This window comes from Diplodia corticola, assembly GCF_001883845.1.
Source record: "Diplodia corticola strain CBS 112549 chromosome Unknown scaffold7, whole genome shotgun sequence".
In the NCBI taxonomy this organism is placed as follows: domain Eukaryota; kingdom Fungi; phylum Ascomycota; class Dothideomycetes; order Botryosphaeriales; family Botryosphaeriaceae; genus Diplodia; species Diplodia corticola.
Window position 1 is genome coordinate 145870 of NW_017971486.1, and position 19707 is coordinate 165576.

Below are 19707 nucleotides of genomic sequence, written 5' to 3' on the forward strand. Positions count from 1 at the left end.
CCCCCCCCCCCCCCCCCCCCCCTCGCACAAGGGCTTGCAGGCCACCGCTGCAAGTCATTACCTCAACCCAGCTCCCGGCAGTCTTCCCGAGAAACCCTTGCCCTTCGTCCCGCGGCCGAGCTTTGCGCTGGGTCCATGGCGTCCCCCAAGATCCGATAGGCCCTGTGCTCCCGTGCTCGCCTGGAACTGCGAAGCTTCTTCCGACCGGAAGCCCTCGCCCTCGTTCAGTACCGTCGCCCAGAGAGACCCTATCGCTGCCGTCCACTCCTGCATCGCATGCACCCGGTCCCTGTCTGTGCTACTCTCGATCTCCACCGTGCCGTTCTGTTGGTTGATCTTCCCGCGTAGCTTCTTATCCACGATAAGGAAGCCCACTATGTCTTGCACTTCTGGTAGCGAGATCTTGAGCTGCCTTGAGATGAAACCAAGCGTGAACCGCGTGTACGGCGCTACGAGCTTGAGGACCGCCTTGGTGCGCATGTTACGCGTCACTTCGTCGATGTTTTCGGCAATGAATGGGTCAGCAAGGAGGTCCTTGTTGTTCTGCAGGATCTTCTCGTAGCCGTGGATGTCGTCCCTCTGGTACGCATCTACCAGGTCCGTCATTGCCGCTATGCGTGGGTCGTTCTTGTACGGCTTGGTCTCCTGCGAGTCGAAGGGGTTGATGTCCGACCCCATGAGCATCGTCGTGAGCACAAGGTATTTAAGGACCTGGATCCGCTGCAGCGATCCGGCCTCGTCGTAGTTGCGGAAGCTCTCGAAGAAGTCGCTCTGCGCTTCCTTCCAGTTCTCTGTCTCAAGGTCAGCTGCAGTCGAGATGAGGCCGCTTACGTGAGGTCGTACCTTCGCTCATGTGCATCTTGCCACCGCATTCGCGGATGATTCCCATGATCTTCGGGTGAGGGACTGCTGAGCGCACCTTCAGCGCACGCTGGTACAGTGCCTGTACACGCGCGTCAGAAACCTGTCTCGTTCCGCATGAATTGGACACGTCAAACCGACCTTGAGCCGCTTGTTGTTCCTCGTCTCAGCGTACATCAGAATCTCAAGCGAGTAGACTTCCAATGAATACGTTCCCTTGGTCGGGTCGTCCGAGCCATCGCCCATTTGACATGCCTTGTGAAGCTCTCGTAGCTTCTCAGTCAGCTGACGGTAGTCCTTACGCTCCAGCCACAGCTTGGCCAGCTTGATGTTCGTCTTCAGCCACAGCCGCTCATTGTTGGTGCTCTGGAAGGATTCGAGTGTGAGCGCATAGAATTTTTCCATGCAGCGGTACGCCTCATCATCCTCTGCGGCCTTCTCGATGAAGTCCAGCATGTTGTTGATTGACTTCTCCGAGTAATTGCGCGTGACAGCCGATTTGACGTATGTGAGCAGCTCCTTGTAATGCTCGACAGCCTATTTCTTTCGAAATCAGTGTGAAGTCCATACTTGCCGGAATAAATGCATGGTTCCAAAACGTGAGTACTGACATCGGCGTACTTGGCGAGCTTGAACTCGAGCTTGATGGCTTGCTTAAGGCCTTTGAAACCCCTACACTGTGTTAACCCAGGCTCCAAGCAGGTGGGGCTTACGGCGGATGCCTACCAATCGCCCTTCTCCTCCTCCAGCGCGGGAACACCCAAGAACTCTTCTATGGCATCCTCAGGGTTATCGGCCTTCATCTGCTTCGCGCCGTAGTACTTGTTTTCGATATCGACATCGCCGGTCTGCTCGTCGTCGTCATCCTCGTATTCGAAGTCATAGCTAGCGGGTTGTCAGCGAGATCTGGAATTAGGGTGTAGGCGGCGGGGGCAAGCTCACTCTTCCTGGTCCGACTCTTGCATGAAATCATCGTCGGAAGACATGGCGCTGGTTGGTTTGAATTTGGGGGAGTAGCTGGAGGCGCGCTGAGCCCAAGCGCTGATAGTTGGAGAAAGGTCGCGACTTGGACGGGTAAGATGGCGCAAAGGAAGGTTCACGCAGTAGCTATGAAGCTGTGGTGTTGCCTTGCAGCCGTGCCAGGTCCGGGGAGCTACGTGCGCACGGACACGCCCCGCCACTTGCGGCGATGATTCCTTGGGCTTTTGCCCGACCGCCGCCGCCGCTCCAGGAAACAACCAACACCTACCACTCCCGCCCTGGACTGCCACAACGCGCTCGCTCTTCCAACTCAACCATACACGCGCATTCGATCTTGAGGACTTCCACGACAGCGTCCTGCCGAAGCCGCCGCCTCCGACCCTGGTCACTTCTCAGCCAGCCCTTTCGACGGCATCCCCCCGAACGACTGCTTTTTTGAACATCGACTCGCAACAGGCTCTCTCTGTAATACCGCCAACATGGGAGGAGATCTCAACTTGAAGAAGAGCTGGCATCCGCTCTTAATGAGCAACCAGCGGCGAGTATGGGGTGAGTGAATCGCATGAAGGCTGCACCCGCGCATTGTGCTAACTCTTTGTAGAGGAAGAACAGAAGGCGCTGGAAGAGCGCAAGCGTATCGACCAGATGATGAAGGAACGTGCAGAAGAACGCGCAATCCAGGAATTACAGGAAATGCAAGAAGCCGCAGGCGGCAAGAAGAGGCTAAACCGCGTAGACTGGATGTACTCAGGCCCTTCCAGCGGGCAGAATGGCACCACAGAAGAAATGGAGGGCTATCTACTCGGCAAGGTATGTCGCATCTCTAATGAGTGTGCAGTTAATCCGCTAACCAAGTCACAGCGCCGGGTCGACAACCTGATAAAGAACGATGAAACCAAAAAGCTGGAGAAGAATGCTGGTCAGGAGACTTTCATGGACACTCAACCAAGCGTGAGCAACCCACGCGACAACGTTGCCAAGGCGTCGATGGATCCCATGGCGGCGGTCAGGCAGCAAGAGCAGGCAGCGCTGGAGACTATGATGAACGACCCCGTGCGTCGTCGCGCTCTTCTAAGGGAGACAGGGGGGGCATCGGAGGGAGATCGAAAGCATCGGAAACACCGCCACAGGGACGAGGAGAGCAGGCATCGCAGCAAGCGTCACAGGAGAGATGACGATGACGAGAGACGATACAGCCACCGCTCACGCCAGCATCGCGACTCTCGTTCGCGGTCACGATCGCGATCTCCTCACAGACGGAGCCGTTATGACGAGGGACGTGAGCGTCGACGCGATGAAGAGCATGATCGCAAGCGGGACTCCTACAAGCGCCGTGACTCTGAGCGTTCGCGATCTCGTTCTCCTTACACGCACCGTAGGCGTGATGAGCGTCGTGATCGCGAATACTCCAGCAAAGACAGCCATCGTGCCAAGGCAGCCTCGTCTCGTTCACCATCTCCTAATCGCCGCAGAGGTCCACCTCCAAGGACCTTCCAGCAACGATCCTATTCACCCAAGCCAACGAAAGACGATTCCGAAGAGCGTGCTAGGAAGCTCGCGGCCATGCAATCGAGTGCGTCGAGTCTCGAAGAGGACAGGAAGAAGCGACTGGCTGCGATCGAAGCTAGAGAGGAGGAGGAACGTCTGGCAGACGACAAGAAGCGCTCGGAAAAGGGACGGTTCGTTGCTGGTCTGCATCGTCAAGCGCAGGATAACATTGGCTTGGGCGAGCGCCTGAAGAGGTCTAGAGGAGGCCTCGAGAAGCTTGAGGCTTACTGAACGCGCAACTTGCGCTGGGTGGAGGATGGTTCTCTCTCATTTTTTTCTTTCTGTTTTCAGTGAGGCATAGGAATCCTGAAATGGACGGCGCCGGCGGTTAGGGTATGGAATTGGTCAAGGCTTCTGGCTCATTGGGGTACTGGGCCTTGAAGAAAGCCCAAATAGGCATGGCCCTTGTACTCAACAGGGCCCTAAAAGTAGCAGATGCTCCGGGTTTTTCTTAGCGAGGGACGACATCATGGGCGCCACGACAGCTCTCGGCGCTGAGTCCACGTAATAGACATATTTCGCAACAACGTCCGAGGAAGAGGATGCGAATGAGCTCAGCTGATGGCCACTTGGCAATCCAGCGCGATTCTAGCCGTGCGCAAGTCGGTCCGCCTTGTATTCTATTGGTGATGGGTGGATGGATCCTGGCTGTGCAGACGGAGAGCCGTCTTCGGCTCGCTGGTACGGCAGCCCCATCTCGCCGCAGCGCTAATTTAGGCGTTCGGGCGAATCTCTAATCGATCTCCATCATACACCTACCTCCAGCTGCACCGCGCTTCCTCCCGCCGACCCCCCAAATCTTGAGTGCTGTGGCCGCCGCGCTTCTCACGCTCTGAACCGGTTATGAAGCCTGACCGCGCATAACACTGTCCTCGCCCACGACGCCTGCCGCCTCGCATCGACCCGACACCCGACTCAACAGCCGGCTCGTCTCCTCACACCAGCTCGCGCGCGCATCGCATGCTCTAAGTCCGACGCCACGCATCCGACTCCGTCTCTCCTTCATTTCCGGCCCTCCTCACCACGCTCCTGAATATGCCTCTCTGCGGCGGCACCAAGACTGTACAGCGGAAGCTCGTGCTTCTGTACGTATGACCAGACCAAGATGGGATCGGGCCCGCTGCGGGCGCGTGCAAGTGGGAACAACGCGAGTGCCAGCGTGCTGACACCGGGAACTGCAGAGGCGATGGCGCTTGCGGAAAGACATCGCTGCTAAATGTGTTTACAAGAGGGTGAGGTCGCTATCCTCGGAGCCGCCTCGTCAATTGTCTTGCCGGTCTCGGTGCGGAGAGCTAATCGATTTCAACTCACACAGGTACTTCCCAACGGTATAGTGAGTCTCAGCTGCCGCAACTGTTTCCCGCCGGACCTCCCGTTGACAACTAGTCCCCCCACAAAGCGAACCAACTGTCTTCGGTAGGTTTACTCAGTTCTCACGGCAGACCTGCGCACGCGCTAACATCGAGACACAGAGAACTATGTACATGGTAAAAAATAAGCCACAATGCCAGCCCTTGTTGGCCGCACGATGACGTCGTTCTAACAGGGTGCCCCATCCAGACATCTTCATCGACAATGTGCATGTCGAGCTGAGCCTCTGGGATACGGCCGGCCAAGAAGAATTCGACCGGCTGCGCTCGCTATCCTATGACGACACCCATGCTATAATGCTCTGCTTCAGCGTACGGACGTGCCATCACGCCATACAACCTATCGCATTCCAACTAATGCCTCAATGCGACAGGTCGACTCGCCCGACTCCTTGGAAAACGTCGAGACCAAATGGGTGGGCGAAATTGCGGAGAACTGCCCCGGTGTGAAGCTCGTGCTCGTGGCACTCAAGTGCGACCTCCGAGAACAGACCGACGCCGACGATGAGGACGGACAGCAAGGCGAGAAACCGGTACTCATCAACTACGATCAAGGGCTCAAGGTCGCAGAAAAGATTCGCGCGTTGAGATACCTCGGTAAGTGGCACACGTACACTGGGCCCGATGATTATGGCCTGATTTTCCGTTTTCGCCGCCACCCGTGTTACGACGCAACACGTGAGATTGCTGACGACTACTACTCAGAATGCTCCGCTATGAAGAACAGAGGTGTCAACGAGGCCTTCACAGAGGCGGCAAGAGTGGCCCTTTCTGTCAAGAACGCAAAGGACAACGACGCGAAGTGCGTCGTTATGTAAGGTGTGGATCGATCGGGCGCACCGGGCGCCCTACTTATTTCCTTCTAATTTCTACACCGGCAGATACCTTCAAGCGTCGGCCATCGGAGTTGAGGGCGTACTCGGCTACTTCATGGCGCTGATCATGGCATCTACGTCACAATTATCGATATGGGTTTGGGTGGAGGTTCTTGTTATTTTATTTGATCTGTCCGTACCTTTCGTCCTGCATAGACCAGCAAAAGCCAACATGCATTTTCGAGTTGGCATTCTTCCCCCTTTTGCTTGTCTGCTATACTGTATGTTCGTTCACCGTTTGTTTCGAGTTTGCCGAGTACCGTCGCTGCGCCTTGCGATTTCGTGATCTAAATATTGTATGTAAGCTGGTCCATGTGCTGCACAGGCTCAAATACAGGCTCGCGTTCAAGCCTCGCATTTCTTAGACACCAGACGAAGTGGTTTTGAGACGGATAACTTTTCATATGGCTTGCTGCATAGAATGAATCAAACAGCGAGAGCATGGTCCCGGCACATCTGGATTGGTTTGATAGTGACTAAAATGGCAATCGGCGCAGCGATTTGCGCAGCTCCATTCCATAAAAAATATAACGGCTCTTCGATATTCACCTCTATCAAAGTGCTGTGTGGGGAATCCAGAATATTGAATTTTTTTCAGGACTGAACCGTGATGTCCCTAAGTAAACAGCGCCAGAGCCATGCCCATACTGTATCCGACCCAACTGCAACCACGCCCTTCAACCCTTGCACCTCCTTAGATCGTGGTCTCGTACGGGATGGGAGTGACGGTCTCGGGAAGGTTGTCCTTCATGCTGACGGTCCTGGGGCCACGGGGGAGAGCGGGCTGCCTCTTGAGCTGGACGCTCTGGCCCTCGGCCTTGGCGGCCTTCCTCCTGGCGGCGTTCTCCTTGACACGGTTGATGAACTCGTCACGGGAGCGGGAGTGGCGGACGTGCTCGATGCGGACGTTGATGCGCTTCTCGATGTAGCGGTTGCCGACCTGCCTGTGGAGGATGACACCGACCGCGGACTTGGTGACGTTGTAGATGACACCGGTCTTGCCGTGGTAGACCTTGTAGGGCATACTGCGCAAAAGTCAGACTTCCAATCTCTTGCCTGGTTCCAATTGCCGCGGGCTAGACTGACCCCTTCTGGACGGCGCCGTTTGCGACGACATCGACAATGTCACCGACCCTACACAATTGCGTCAGAAACGCGGCGCACACGATGGCGGACGAGCTGCGCGGCTCACTTGTAGGTCTTCAGGTAGGTGGACAGCTTGATAGCGCCGTGCTCCTTGAAGTTGCGGCTGAAGGCATATCTGGTGCCAGCGCGGAGACCTGCGGAGTGACCCATTGTGGAGGAGTTGTGGCTGGCGGTTTGGTCAGTTGCGGCGGAGCGAAGGGGAGCAGTTCGGAAGCGCTATCGAGGGAAGTCGCGAAGTTTCGTCGAAATCCCAGTGGCTTTCGGCCCATAATTGTTCCACGCCAAGCCTACAGCCGAAACCTACAACGCACAATCGCGACCATCGTCTTCCGCCTCACGACAACGACGACGACCACCGCCTCTTTCCGCCCTCCGACTCCGAGACGCAACCATGGCCCCCAGGAGTTACTCCAAGACCTACAAGGTCCCCCGTCGCCCGTTCGAGTCCGCGCGTCTGTACGTTGCACCTCACGGCCACTGAGCGAGGCTTGCTCCTCCGCTTAAGTCGTTGAGAATGGTTGATTAATTGGCTGCTGGGTAGGGACTCTGAACTGAAGATCGTCGGCGAGTATGGTCTTCGCAACAAGCGCGAGGTCTGGCGCGTCCAGCTCACGCTCTCCAAGATCCGTCGTGCTGCCCGGTACGTGCGCTGCGAAAAAGTTTACGGAACCTCCAGATGGAACATTTTTCAGCTAACAATTGCGCAGTCAGCTGCTCACGCTCGACGAGAAGGACCCCAAGCGTCTCTTCGAGGGTAACGCCCTGATTCGCCGTCTCGTCCGTGTCGGTGTCCTCGACGAGTCCCGCATGAAGCTCGATTACGTCCTGGCCCTCAAGGTCGAGGATTTCTTGGAGCGCCGTCTCCAGACCTGCGTCTACAAGCTCGGTCTCGCCAAGTCCATCCACCACGCTCGTGTCCTGATCAAGCAGCGCCACATCCGGTAAGCACCTACAATTTGTATTCTCTACAGATGGTTCTGTCGGTTCTGACATCATCGCAGCGTTGGCAAGCAGATCGTCAACGTTCCCTCGTTCGTTGTCCGTCTCGACTCCCAGAAGCACATTGACTTCGCTCTCACCTCGCCCTTCGGCGGTGGTCGCCCCGGCCGTGTCAGGAGAAAGAAGGCCGCCGCTGCCGCCAAGGGTGACGATGCCGGCGAGGAGGAGGACGAGGAGTAAATTACTCGAAAATCATGACGGCAGGTCGGTCGAACGGGTTCGGTTTCTGAAATTGGGGCATGGGATTTTACCAAAGCATGGTGTCCGGCATGAGGCATATTCGAAAAAGTTAGATATGCGAATCAAAAAAGGTGCCCCGGTTCCATTACCACCCTTCTGGATTGCTAGTTTTTCCACGATGGAGCGTGGTTCCGTAATATGGAACAAAAATTTCTATTCGCTCGATATCCACACGAATTGCATATTCTCAATCTTCCAATTGATATCTGGGATATGTTGCGTAATGCTGAAAGAGCCCTTACACCTCGATTCAGTAGTCCAAAGTACGAAAACTTTGTCGCTCGAACATATCGACTCGCCGTCAGCGGCTGCCGTAGTGAAATGGCCAGTCACGCCTGAGTGCTACGCTCCCACCTACATGGTCCTGGTCCAATCTGCCAAGTAGGCACGGGCTGCATCATTCAAACGCGTCACGCCAGCTACGTCGCGCAATATTCCGCCAGATCAGAGTGAAATATGTCGCACCTTCAAGGAAGCCATGCATCACCTCAGAGTCGACCAGTGGGGGAAAAAACACAACTAGCGAGTATAAAGACGACTTCTGGTAACACTTCTTCCAATACTGGCCGGGCCTGCCGTCGGAACGTCCTTTTGGTGTTCCGATGCGTGCGCGCTGGTAGAGCCACTTCCCTTTCCTATTTTGGACATGATCCTGGCGGTAACGGCCGCCTGCAGTCTGGAGCCACGGAAACGAACAGCCATTTCTCATTCTCCACGGACAATGAGTCTTTGTAAACTTGCGCTATTTCTTGAACAGTTGTCTACGAAAGTTTAGTTCTTGCCCGCGGCCTCGATATCATTCACTGTGTCCCCGCTCTGGCGCATCTTGGAGGCTGTCTGAAAGTTATGTGAGCACTTTCGAAGGACAATGTGAAAGAGAAGAAGTACGGGGGGTTCAGCTAGGATAGATGCATGACTCTATGCTCTACACCATATCGAGGAAGCGGATGCTACCATCACGGCGTTTCTCCGATAGGTAGACTGTTGTACGTGGGAAGCGCAGTCCTTATATCCGATAGAAGCGCTGGCTATCTCATTGAGTTAATAGCTCTGCCATGTATACCACATGATGATCGCTAATCTCTCGCTGAACTTTGATCTAGACACTACAAGAATGACGAGGGAGAGCTGCCAATGAGAAGCTGCTAGTTTGTGGCGAACGAAGTTGGACCTTCGATCAGATTTGGACCCCTTTCTAGTTCTTTGGCCTGGTTTCGGGGCTCGGTAGATAGCTTTGCTGAGTCTGCGAATGAGATAGATCAAGATTTGACTACCTTGTGAACCGCATGGGAAGTTTCCAGCTGGCTGAATGTAGACTGCCGACATTCCATAAGCAATACTTAAGTGATTCAGACGAGTGAGTTGGCTAAAGGAAAAGAGAGCAGAAAAAGGTTCGTAGGAATTCGATGCGCACTGATTTTCGTATTTAGATACACGTCGAATCAATCTCCAAGGCAGAAAGATTAATCCGATGGATGATGGCAATATTAACAAGAGTGGGATTTTTGCCTTCTAGGTGGCTGGTTTTTGGCACAATACAATTATCCCCCGCTGAGTTTCTCTCAAAGTTTTCACCCCCCGAATCGTCCGCTTCTTCTTTCTCTCCATGCGCACCCATTTGCTTAGTACTGGCTAGCGGCCTGCTGGCAGGCCTTCAGCTGGTCGAGGTACCAGCCGCAGATGGTCAGGGAGCCCTGGTTCTCGTCCATGCACCTCCGGAAGTTTCCGATGTCCTGAGCGCATGCGCCAGAGCTCTGATTCTGCTGCTGGCTGTAGCTATCGGCAACGGCGGTCTGCTGCTGAGGAGCCTCCGCCGGGGCGGAGGAGCCGCCGCCGAACATGCCACCGATGGCATGGCCGATGGAGGAACCGACGGCGACACCGCTGTAGGAGCGTTGGTTAGCGTTTTGGGTTGATTGTATGGTTTCGCGCTACCCGGGTCCCCTCGTTTGGAAGCAGTGCCGGAGTTGCCATCACCGCGCCACTTTGTTTCTCGGCTAAGCGCGCTTCACAATGGAGTCGCGCTGACCTTGATCGCAGCGGCGACGGTGGCGGCACCAACCCAATCGCGCAACTCCCTCGCTTCGCTTCTCTTTTCGCAAACTCTTTCTCGGAATGTTGGGACTACTCACGCGGCGGTGCTAGCCATCTGCCCGAAAAGGCCGGGGCCCTGCGACTGAGGAGCCTGCATCGGAGGCTGGCCCTGCTGAGGGGCCGGGGGGTGAGCGGCGGTGGAGGCAGGACGGGCCTGCTGGTGCGGCGGCTGCGGAGGCGCAACAGCGGGCCTGGAAGGCGCCGGAGCGGGGGCCGAGCGACGGGCGGGAGCGGAACCACGGGACTGGCGAGGCATGATTGATGGTGGTAGTGTTGTTGCTGTTGTTGTTGTTGATGTTGGAAAACGGTCGGTTGGCGGATGGAAGGGGAAGGATTGGCGTGGAAGAGCGAGTGGCCGAGGTGAAGGGCAGGGCGTTGGCAAAATATTGGAGAAGCTCCGGGAGCCGAGATGCGCGGCGCACGGATGCTTGCCGCCGCCGCCCCTCAAGATGCGTACAGGGAAGTGCGCCATGTCGAATCAAAGCCCTCGGATTTGCACGCTGTCCAGGGAACCGAGACCACGCACAAGGGCTTGACCAGTAGGTACTGTCTATGAAGGGGTGTTGAAACTTGTCACGAAGGCGTCTCATGCATCTTAAGAGAAGGAAGGTAGCGCGTAGCGGCACAATGATTCTCAAGGGCTATTGAACACAACAAGCTTCTCGGTCTCTGCACCATTCACCTATGGATCTTGAGTACTGTATATTGCTGCGGAGAACGAAATCATCTGGCGAGAATGCGAGGACAACAGCAGAACATGGGACTGATGGCCTCTTGGCCGATTCCTTCGGCTCCTCGGCCTTCCTGGGGACGCTGCGCTAGGCGCTCGCTGCCACGACTCCTAGCAATGGCTTCATGAATCATCGGCGGGGTCGGGGAGGCTGCGGATTTTTACATCACCGAGGTGCCAAGTGAGACTTTGAAGGATCTCAAAGTCCTAATAGGTGCAACTGGGGCAATGGTAAGGCCGAGTCCAGACTTTCCCATTGCCGTATCATTCTGGGGCGCAAAGGCGGTGAATTGCCCCGGTCGGTGCAGGTGGTGGCCCTCCCACTCTCAGCATGCAGCCTGGCCGATCAAGACGAAGGAAACGACCCTGGGGCAAAATTGAAATGTTTTCTGCCGGGCATAGGCAGGGTGTTGCTTGGTGCGAATTTCAATCCATCAAGGTGTGGCCACGAGTCAACCTGAAATTAGCAGCGCCTCAAGAGCCAATTGCAGGCGCTGCAAGTGCATATAGTGCTGTATTAACACATGAACCAACATTTTATTCCGAAGGCAGCATTGGCAGCCTCATGGAATGGTCCGAGGCAGAATATGCACAAGCAAAGTTGAAGATGGTCGAGAGCGCAGTCCGAGCGTTGCCAGTCACGGGATGGCGAGTCTGCGCCTCTCCTGAAGGCGATTTGTCGGTGGAGATGGCCAGATTAGTCCTTGACAAACTGCATGGCAAAAGAACCACGTCGCAGCAGCGAGAACGTCAACGAAGAATCTGCATGCTGCCTTTGCTCGGTGGCGTGGTGGTGCAAGGAGACGGGGAAGTGCGAGGCAGCGCATCTTGGACTTTTTGACGCTAGTGACCCAAAGCGGGAAAAGAGGCGAGCGCATTCGCACCACCCAGTTTCGGCCGTTTACCTGCGCTTTTCTCGTCTCTTTTCTCCTCCGGAATCCCATCGACTATCACCTGCACCCGCTGCTTCCATCTCCACACGCCTCCGTGCCGACCAGCCAAAGGAACAGCATCCTAGTGATCCTCGACAACAGTCAAGATGGTGAGCCTGACCCTCCAGCCGCGCCCGCAAGAGGAGGAGACGGTGGCGAATCGACCCGCTGCACGAAGCACACGACATCGACACTACCCGCGACCGGCCTCGACAATACGCGTTTGCTTCTGCGATGGGGACGACACTCGACCGGCCTGAGCCCATTGGGGCCATTTGCGGCGGCGCAACACGGACATGCCCGGAGGCCGGTGCTGACTCTTTTTCGCCTACAGGTTCTCGCCGTTGACCTTCTCAACCCCACTCCCGCGGCCGAGGCCCGCAAGCACAAGCTCAAGGTTGGCATCCTGTAGTCTACTGCACGCTGGACACCGGCTGACCTTTCCAAGACTCTTGTCCCGGGCCCCCGCTCCTTCTTCATGGACGTGAAGTGCCCTGGTTGCTTCACCATCACCACCGTTTTCTCGCACGCCCAGACCGTCGTCGTTTGCCAGGGCTGCTCGCAGGTCCTGTGCCAGCCCACCGGTGGCAAGGCCCGTCTTACTGAGGGCTGCTCTTTCAGGAGGAAGTAAATCACTCGCCGCGACGAGCTGGTGGCGGTGCAGGACGTGTTGTGAAAAATCTACGGCGGTGGCGGTTGCTTCGACAAGGGACACGAAATTCATGGACTTTCAAAAAATGGCGTGTTAGAAACCACACGGAATCACCTTGCAGGATAGAAGAGGGACCCATCCTGGTTACCGAATGCGAAGCAAGCCAGCACCGCTGCAAGGCGGCGGCTGATCGAACAAAATCAGGAGTTCCGGATATCTTGGCGACATGATTACGCTTCTTCTCCGCGTGTGCTGCTGGTTCTGGCGCGTCGAAGCTCTCTCCTTCCCTTTCCTTTTCCTCTCTGATTTGTGTATAACGCATGCTGGGAGGGGAGATGATGACATTCGCATGAGCCTCCACTGCCAGGAGGTGAGGACCCGTTTGTAGCATCGAGGATACCTACAACATGCTCACGCGGTCTTTCTTGTAACTCAATTTCTCAACCAAATGATGCGCGTTTGTACTCGCTCATGACCCGTGGCACAGTGATGCGTGAAGCCGTAGCGAATGAGACGCCCAGGCTCCGCCGGCGGCCACCGGCGGCCACCGCCGCCCGGTTCCTCTCCACTGTCCATCTCCGCTTTGGCAACCCCACAGCTAAACTCGTTGCAGCCAAATGCCACATGTGCCCAGGTCCCACCTTCTGCATGGGGTATTTTGCGGCGCCCGTGTTTCTCATTTTCCGTGTCCTCAGCGTCTCGGTTTCTTCCCCTCTTGCCCCAATGGTGCATCATCAACGCCCTCGTCTGGCCGCTTTAAAAGCACCTTTCCCCGCGCGCAAGCCACTTTTTCTTCCCACGCCATCCCACTCTTGAAGCTAGCCGCACCGCTCCTGGCCGAACAGCCACACAATCTGCAAACATTTGCACGTACCCACCGACCAGACTTACCATTTACGGCAGCCCAAATCCCAGCAGCCATGCCTCTTCTCTCGACCGTCCCCTCTACCGATGCCGACTGGCACAAGCTGGCTGAGGAGACCCAAAGCAAGCTGGTGATCGACCAATCTAGCGGAAAGGAAGCTGTGTCGAAACTCACGCTGGAGAGCCTGGCTAAGACGGTCGATCACACACTGCTCAAGCTCGACGCCACAGATGCACAGATTGATGCGCTGTGCGAAGAGGCGAAGAAGGACAAGTTCGCAGTACGTTGAACATTTCCTTCCTCATGTTCTTGCATCCCCTCCCTTGCTTTGTTGCATATTCCATGTTGTTGTCATGAAACTAGAGCACGAATGCAGGTGTTGTTGCTCAATCGTCATCTTTCGGAGCGTCCCTTATAGATTGCACTCCCTGCTCTCTGGAGTATCTTGGAAGCCTCTTTGATTTGCAAAACTCTACACCTCCATTCACCTTTTGAGTTTGCATATCTGGTCGCTGATAAGGCTCTCAAAATCGAGCATATGAGAGGCATACGGATTACACTGCATCCAAGTGCATAAGTGTATCTCCAACCTATGCTGGCCGTGACCTTGTATCTGTTTTTTCCTACTACCTCATGCTTTTACGGTGACTAAAGGAAGTTTGCCTCTCAGACTGTTTGTGTCCGCCTCAAATGGGTGCCCCGCGCCATTTCCAACCTCAAAGGCACCGGCGTCGGCGTGGCCTGTGTCGTCGGCTTCCACGAAGGCACCTACACGACTGAGGAGAAAGTGAAGTAAGCTTCCGTCTTTCATCCCTTCTCTATCGACAAAACCAACCCGACGCCAAACTAACGCCCCCATCCCCAGCGAGGCCACCGCCGCCGTTTCCGCCGGCGCCACTGAGCTGGACGTCGTCATCAACTACCCGCAGCTCCTCGCGCGCTCCTACAGCGCAATCTTCACCGAGCTGGCCACGCTGCGCGGCGCCGCGGCCAACACGCCCATCAAGCTCATCCTCGAGACGTCGCAGCTGCAGCCGTTCGACGTCGTGGCCGCGACGACGCTCGCCGCTTTCGCCGGGATCGATTGCGTCAAGACGTCGACGGGCTTCAACGGCCGCGGCGCAAGCGTCGAGGACGTGCGGACCATGGTGGCGGCGATCAAGGCGGTGGGCAGGGGCGAGGGACAGGGCAGGGACAGGATGTGGGTTAAGGCGAGCGGCGGCGTCAGGGGCCTTGCGAGCGCGAGGGAGATGCTGCTGGCGGGTGCCGAGAGGATCGGGGCGAGTTCTGGTGTGACCATCATGAAGGAGGCGAGGGAGGCTGTTGGTGCGGACGGCATTGTGGGAGAGGGTAACAAGGGGGCGGAAAGCGGAGCTGGTTACTGAAGTGCTGGGTGAAATCGTTTCGAGAAGGACCAATTTGGCTCAGGCACAGGTGGTGGTACGGAGCTGAGCTTGATGAATAGACGAAAAGCTGCAACAGTGTAGGGTCAAATAAGGAATTGAATACCTGCTGTTTCAATCATATATTTCACAATTACCACGCATGACCAGTTGAACCACTCTGTCTTCACCACAGCCAAGTGTAGAATTCGATAGGCAATGGCAAAATCGGTGCACTCAAATGCCCTCCTTGAAGTGGCATCTCGACTCGCGCTTCCACTTAACTTGCACTCTTCCTGATTGCCTTCCTCGCCCGTCCAATCTCAATCTCCAGCTCCCTCATCCCCGCTGCCACATTCACAAGCTTCGGGACCGGGCCCTCGACAGCTTGTATGAAGCGGCCCTGGGCGTTGCGCAAGGCAGGCGGAACGAGGATACCAAACCAGCGGATGGGATCGTCTACTCGAGGTTTTCTGCTCGCTCCTTCCTTCTCTTGGGCTTCATCAAAGTTCTCCGTCTTCTCTCCATCACGTCCCAAATCTGATTCGCCGGGTTTGCTTCCCGGATGTACCTGTCGGGACTTCGACTCATCTTCCACTTCGTGATCAAGGCTAAGCTGGGCGACCGAGGCGGAAACGTCGTCGTTGGCGTTGATTTCTGTGCCTTCTTTGTTCTTGTCTGTAGGCACGGCGGTATCCTTCGTCTTCTTCTCATCGGCTGTCGGTTCATTGGGAGGATCAAGTAGGCGAATTGACCTGTATAGCTTGGAGTCTGTTTCTTCGGTGGTTCTGATGTTCTTGTGTCAGTAAAAGAAAGCTCGCGAACTAGCTAATAGAACCAATTCCGTACACCTGCCTCAGCGCCTGCATGCGCTCGTCGTAGAAGTCTTGACCATAACGGATACGGCTGGAAGGGTTGAAGTTTGCTTGTGCGAGAGAGAGATAGCCCTGCGAGGTCCCTATAAGCAATTGTTCCGTCACCTACCCCGATATGATGAAGGGGACGTACGGAGGAGAGCTCGGATGAAAGCTGCTGACGAGCCTGAGAGTATTGGTCGAGGAGGAGAAGGTAGCGTTTCAGCAGCTCGTCGAGCGTTGCTTCCAGGCTGTTCCTCGCACTGTCGGCGACAACCTTGTCCTGCACCTCCGGCGTGGCCCTCGGAGTTGGGAGCGTTTCAGCCATCTCTTAGGAACTTTGATGAAGCTGCACCGGGTAGCTTGCGGCGAAGGAGGGCCGACGGACAGCAGAAGCAGGGACCCCGACCCATGACGTTTCGGCGCTAGAACATTCAGCCCTACGCCGTGAAGATCACGGCTCCGCCAACACCAAGCAACTGCTCTTACAACCTTCTCCGCCGCAATCCACAACTTTCTCCCCGTAGCCCGCCATGAACGCGCAGCCGCTGCTGCGCCAATTCCTGCGGCCCGTAAGCACCGGCCTGCGCAATCTGTCCGAATCGACATCGCGGCGCCCTCAATGGCGCTGCCCGCAATGCACGGCGCGGAAAAGGCCGCTGCAGCTACACCAACGCCGCTTCCAGAGCTCGCAGCCCGGCCCACAGCCCGGCGACGACCCCAGCTTCACCTCCATCGTTGACCAACCGGCGCAACTGGTCAAGACCGGACGGAGGCATGGGCCCGGCCTGATCATTCTAGGTACCACCCGCACCGGTCCCTCTCGCGACGATATCATGACGGGTCTACACGACGCTTGTTCCTGCTTTCCCTCCTCACAGCACATCGGATCTGCATTGGCGCTGACGATTGGCAACCTTGCCACACAGCACTCATCCCCATCACCGCCTTCGCGCTCGGGACCTGGCAGGTGCAGCGACTGGGCTGGAAGACGGACCTGCTCGCGCGGCTGGAGGACCGGCTGATCCAGCCGCCGCTGCCGCTGCCGCCGCGCATCGACCCGGACGCCATCGCCGACTTCGACTACCGCCGCGTCCACGCGACGGGCGTGCTGAACCACAGCAAGGAGATGCTCATCGGCCCGCGCCTCAACGACGGCGACGACGGCTACCTGGTCGTGACGCCGCTCGAGCGCCCCGGCGAGGACGGGAAGCAGCAGGGCCAGACGGCGGCGATACTGGTCAACCGGGGCTGGATCCCCAAGGACAAGAAGCTGAAGAAGGATAGGGATCCCGCGGCGCTGCCGCGGGGCGAGGTCACGGTGCAGGGCTTGCTGCGCCAGCCGTGGAAGAAGAATAGGTTCACGCCCGAAAACAGGCCCGAGCAGGGCGTGTGGTATTTCCCGGACGTCTCCGAGATGGCCGAGTGGGCGGGCACGCAACCGGTGTGGATTGAAGAGACTATGAGTATGTCCAACTCTCACTTCTCCCCAATTCTTATGAAGACTTTGGCAAATTCGCGGGAATGCCTTTTCCTTGTCTGACATTCTTGAAGGCTGATACTGAGTCCTTTGAACAGAGCCGGACCTTATTTTGTCTATGGACCGGGCGGCCAAGGGCATTCCCCAGGGTCGGGCGGCGGAAGTCAATATTCGCAACAACCACACGCAGTATATCTTCACATGGTATGTATCAGATCCCAATCAGCACTCATAATTTGTTACCTTATGCCTTTCCACGGGTATCATATGTAAACGAAAGGCAGGACAAGAGACTAATAAACTGCCCAGGTACGCCCTTTCCGCTGCAACATCCATCATGCTTTGGATGGTCATCAAGAAGCCCACTCGTGGCGTTGCGCGCCGTGTTCGCCAGAGTAGGGAGTGGTAGACTTCTTGACAGCACGCAATAGACGCAAAATGGGCCATAGTACAAAGGGGAATAGTGCTCCCCTTTGGTAGACCCATGAACACCCTAGGCCCCTTCACTCCTCCGCCTCCTCCTCGATCGTCTCCATCTCCATTCTACTTCTCTTCCGAGCTGTGGGGCGCTTGGACTTGGGTGCAATCCGCGGCATGCGAATTTCCTGGAGTAGTTCGCGTGGCAGGTATTTCTGCGCGAGTGAGAAGGGCGTCGTTGATGCATTGGTTTGGCGCTGTCTGCATATGACGAACACCGTCAGCGAACCCGCACTTGATACACAGGAGGTCCATATGCCGCCGTGCCATGCGGGCATAAATCTTGTAGCCATACTATATCACGAAAACCCATGCAGATAACTGGAGACTAGAGGGAAATGACGAGAGAACCACATACCTGCTCATCAGAGCCACCACATCTGCTTCCTCAATCGTTTTACGTCCGGCATGCTCTGCGTAGCTTGCGAGATCTTCACCCACTTGCTCAAAAAACCAGTCAGAGGCCTGTGAGATGGCGTCCAGCGTATCCTTGCTCAGCTTCGTTGTGGGTCCAGCATGCGAACGGGCGAAGCTAGTTGCTAAGCGTTTCATGACGCTCGACGGGAGAGACGGATACGGCGTGCCATAGCGGGAAACTTTTAGTGACTTGCGCCGGGCTGCTGCTTGCTTCTTTAGTTTGGAGGGTGATACGGAGCGAGCTATGGAACTTCGGCGGAGCTCTGGTTCTGAGGCTTGCTCGACCTCGTCAATTTCCATGTCCTGATCAGCGTCTGGCTCGGTCTCGTAGTCTCCTTCCTCGTCGATGCCGGGTAGCGCATCGGCCGGCTCCACATCATCTAGAGCCTCTTGTTCATTCACACCTTGGTCGTATGCGATGCCTTGGGCGTGCAACGCATCTTGATCATCATCCTCGCCCTCAGCGTCTTCGGTGTCCCCCTCCTCCTCCTCCTCTGGCTGTGGAAGCAACAGTGATGGGTCGCGGGAACCTGGCATCCGGAAGTGGAAAGTCGGCTCTTCGTCCAGATCAGCACCTTCGGGTTGATTGATGTCGCTAACGCGGGAGCGGCGCCGCGACGCAAGCATTGCACGAAGCTCCTGTGTTGTATCACTGCGGCTCAAGATCAGCTCCCATCTCTGTTGCAAACATTGAATCGCTTGGAGCCATACTCGTCCCCAAATCGGTTTGTCATCTCCTCGTTCAATACATCTTCAGCGTCGCCATCGAACACCAGCGGCCCGACCGTTGCATCATACACTTCGGCTGCCTCGTCCTCGCTCAGCACGTCCATATCATCACCAAATCTTTCGCTTAACCTCAAACGCGCCATAGATAGCCGTGGCCGCAGATCCTCGCTCACAGCACGCCTCCCGCCTTCCACCGAATGCGTTGTAGTGTCCACATCTTCCAACGCCATCGACAAACGCGGTGGTGCTTCGTGAAAGCTGTCGTCCTCGTACTCGTTGAGCGGCATTGACAGACGCGGACGGGGTGGATCGGGCCCATCGTCGTCATCGTCGTTTCCCGTCTTCGGCCTTGCAGTCGACTGCTGAACATCCGGAGAGGGGATGAGCCGCTGCGAGAAGGGCGCCAGGCCTACTCATAACATCAGTATCCATCCGGTCCGCACCTTCTCCAGGCTACACAAACGGCCACTACTCACGTCGACTCAGCGCCCGCAGAATGTCGCGCGGCGACTCCCGTTCCTGCACCCCGCTGCGCCGCCTGTTCCTGCGGCCGCCGGACGCGGCCAGCGCGGCGTCGCGGCGTGCTTGGAGCGCGCGGATCGCATGCGGCGTCGTCGGAGGGCCGACCAGTCGGCGCGCGACGGGGAACGGGCGGGCATTGTTGTTGGCGCCTCCTGGCGTCCGGGTCTGCTGCGATGCGGGAGTGCGGCTCGGACCGGCGCTGGCGGCGCGGAGGGGCGTGCGGGTCTGGGGTTGGTCGAGAGCGTGGGCAAGCGCGCGGGGCTGCGATCGCGGACGTCTGTTAGCGGATCTCTCTGTGTGAGGCGGAGGCCGGGGCGCTGTTTACGTCTGCGATGGGTGTTGCGTTGGTCGATGCGGCTTCGTTTGCTGGAACGTCGTTGTCGCCGGGCTTTGAAGGCGTAGTGCGCGCGCGCTTAGACGGAGGTTCAGCCATGGTGGCCGGTCGGTAGCCGTGGGCTTGTCGGCTATTGCAAAGTAAGAGGGTGGTGGTGGTCGTCGTCGTCGTCGCGAAAGCAGCGGAGTGGAGTGTCGCGTCGGCGGCTGGGAGACGCGT

At 56.8% G+C, this 19707-nt stretch overlaps 11 protein-coding genes across 11 annotated transcripts; 6 read left to right on the top strand and 5 right to left on the bottom strand.

Moving 5' to 3' along the window:
- Window positions 1-57: 57 nt before the first annotated feature.
- BKCO1_700042 (cop9 signalosome complex subunit 2) lies at window positions 58-1847 on the bottom strand (the record flags this gene model as incomplete). The annotated part of the gene is made up of 6 exons (XM_020278699.1): window positions 58-791; window positions 844-943; window positions 1003-1398; window positions 1473-1533; window positions 1588-1746; window positions 1804-1847. 6 exons carry the CDS (start codon window positions 1845-1847, stop codon window positions 58-60), a joined length of 1494 nt encoding a protein of 497 aa, XP_020133680.1.
- A 474-nt stretch (window positions 1848-2321) lies between these two features.
- On the top strand, window positions 2322-3621 carry BKCO1_700043 (pre-mrna-splicing factor cwc25; the record flags this gene model as incomplete). The annotated part of the gene is made up of 3 exons (XM_020278700.1): window positions 2322-2391; window positions 2444-2652; window positions 2704-3621. 3 exons carry the CDS (start codon window positions 2322-2324, stop codon window positions 3619-3621), a joined length of 1197 nt encoding a protein of 398 aa, XP_020133467.1.
- An 804-nt stretch (window positions 3622-4425) lies between these two features.
- Window positions 4426-5578, top strand: BKCO1_700044 (rho3 protein; the record flags this gene model as incomplete). Its single annotated transcript, XM_020278701.1, has 8 exons — window positions 4426-4475; window positions 4572-4622; window positions 4706-4723; window positions 4777-4806; window positions 4863-4877; window positions 4937-5072; window positions 5135-5357; window positions 5466-5578. The coding sequence occupies 8 exons, from the start codon at window positions 4426-4428 to the stop codon at window positions 5576-5578; spliced, it is 636 nt and encodes a 211-aa protein (XP_020133574.1).
- A 751-nt stretch (window positions 5579-6329) lies between these two features.
- On the bottom strand, window positions 6330-6931 carry BKCO1_700045 (60s ribosomal protein l21; the record flags this gene model as incomplete). Its single annotated transcript, XM_020278702.1, has 3 exons — window positions 6330-6660; window positions 6722-6769; window positions 6828-6931. The coding sequence occupies 3 exons, from the start codon at window positions 6929-6931 to the stop codon at window positions 6330-6332; spliced, it is 483 nt and encodes a 160-aa protein (XP_020133573.1).
- Window positions 6932-7172: 241 nt separating this feature from the next.
- Window positions 7173-7960, top strand: BKCO1_700046 (40s ribosomal protein s9; the record flags this gene model as incomplete). Its single annotated transcript, XM_020278703.1, has 4 exons — window positions 7173-7237; window positions 7323-7421; window positions 7489-7722; window positions 7783-7960. The coding sequence occupies 4 exons, from the start codon at window positions 7173-7175 to the stop codon at window positions 7958-7960; spliced, it is 576 nt and encodes a 191-aa protein (XP_020133471.1).
- Window positions 7961-9642: 1682 nt separating this feature from the next.
- On the bottom strand, window positions 9643-10370 carry BKCO1_700047 (chch domain protein; the record flags this gene model as incomplete). Its single annotated transcript, XM_020278704.1, has 2 exons — window positions 9643-9904; window positions 10153-10370. 2 exons carry the CDS (start codon window positions 10368-10370, stop codon window positions 9643-9645), a joined length of 480 nt encoding a protein of 159 aa, XP_020133470.1.
- A 1513-nt stretch (window positions 10371-11883) lies between these two features.
- Window positions 11884-12407, top strand: BKCO1_700048 (40s ribosomal protein s27; the record flags this gene model as incomplete). Its single annotated transcript, XM_020278705.1, has 3 exons — window positions 11884-11928; window positions 12111-12173; window positions 12225-12407. 3 exons carry the CDS (start codon window positions 11884-11886, stop codon window positions 12405-12407), a joined length of 291 nt encoding a protein of 96 aa, XP_020133466.1.
- Window positions 12408-13348: 941 nt separating this feature from the next.
- Window positions 13349-14678, top strand: BKCO1_700049 (deoxyribose-phosphate aldolase; the record flags this gene model as incomplete). Its single annotated transcript, XM_020278706.1, has 3 exons — window positions 13349-13573; window positions 13964-14085; window positions 14159-14678. 3 exons carry the CDS (start codon window positions 13349-13351, stop codon window positions 14676-14678), a joined length of 867 nt encoding a protein of 288 aa, XP_020133465.1.
- Window positions 14679-14955: 277 nt separating this feature from the next.
- On the bottom strand, window positions 14956-15857 carry BKCO1_700050 (uncharacterized protein; the record flags this gene model as incomplete). The annotated part of the gene is made up of 3 exons (XM_020278708.1): window positions 14956-15463; window positions 15525-15622; window positions 15684-15857. The coding sequence occupies 3 exons, from the start codon at window positions 15855-15857 to the stop codon at window positions 14956-14958; spliced, it is 780 nt and encodes a 259-aa protein (XP_020133504.1).
- A 205-nt stretch (window positions 15858-16062) lies between these two features.
- BKCO1_700051 (cox1 assembly protein) lies at window positions 16063-17418 on the top strand (the record flags this gene model as incomplete). Its single annotated transcript, XM_020278709.1, has 4 exons — window positions 16063-16330; window positions 16459-16995; window positions 17108-17213; window positions 17319-17418. 4 exons carry the CDS (start codon window positions 16063-16065, stop codon window positions 17416-17418), a joined length of 1011 nt encoding a protein of 336 aa, XP_020133577.1.
- A 94-nt stretch (window positions 17419-17512) lies between these two features.
- BKCO1_700052 (histone-fold domain containing protein) lies at window positions 17513-19587 on the bottom strand (the record flags this gene model as incomplete). Its single annotated transcript, XM_020278710.1, has 5 exons — window positions 17513-17687; window positions 17845-18555; window positions 18615-19041; window positions 19109-19415; window positions 19480-19587. The coding sequence occupies 5 exons, from the start codon at window positions 19585-19587 to the stop codon at window positions 17513-17515; spliced, it is 1728 nt and encodes a 575-aa protein (XP_020133578.1).
- Between the last annotated feature and the right edge of the window lie 120 nt (window positions 19588-19707).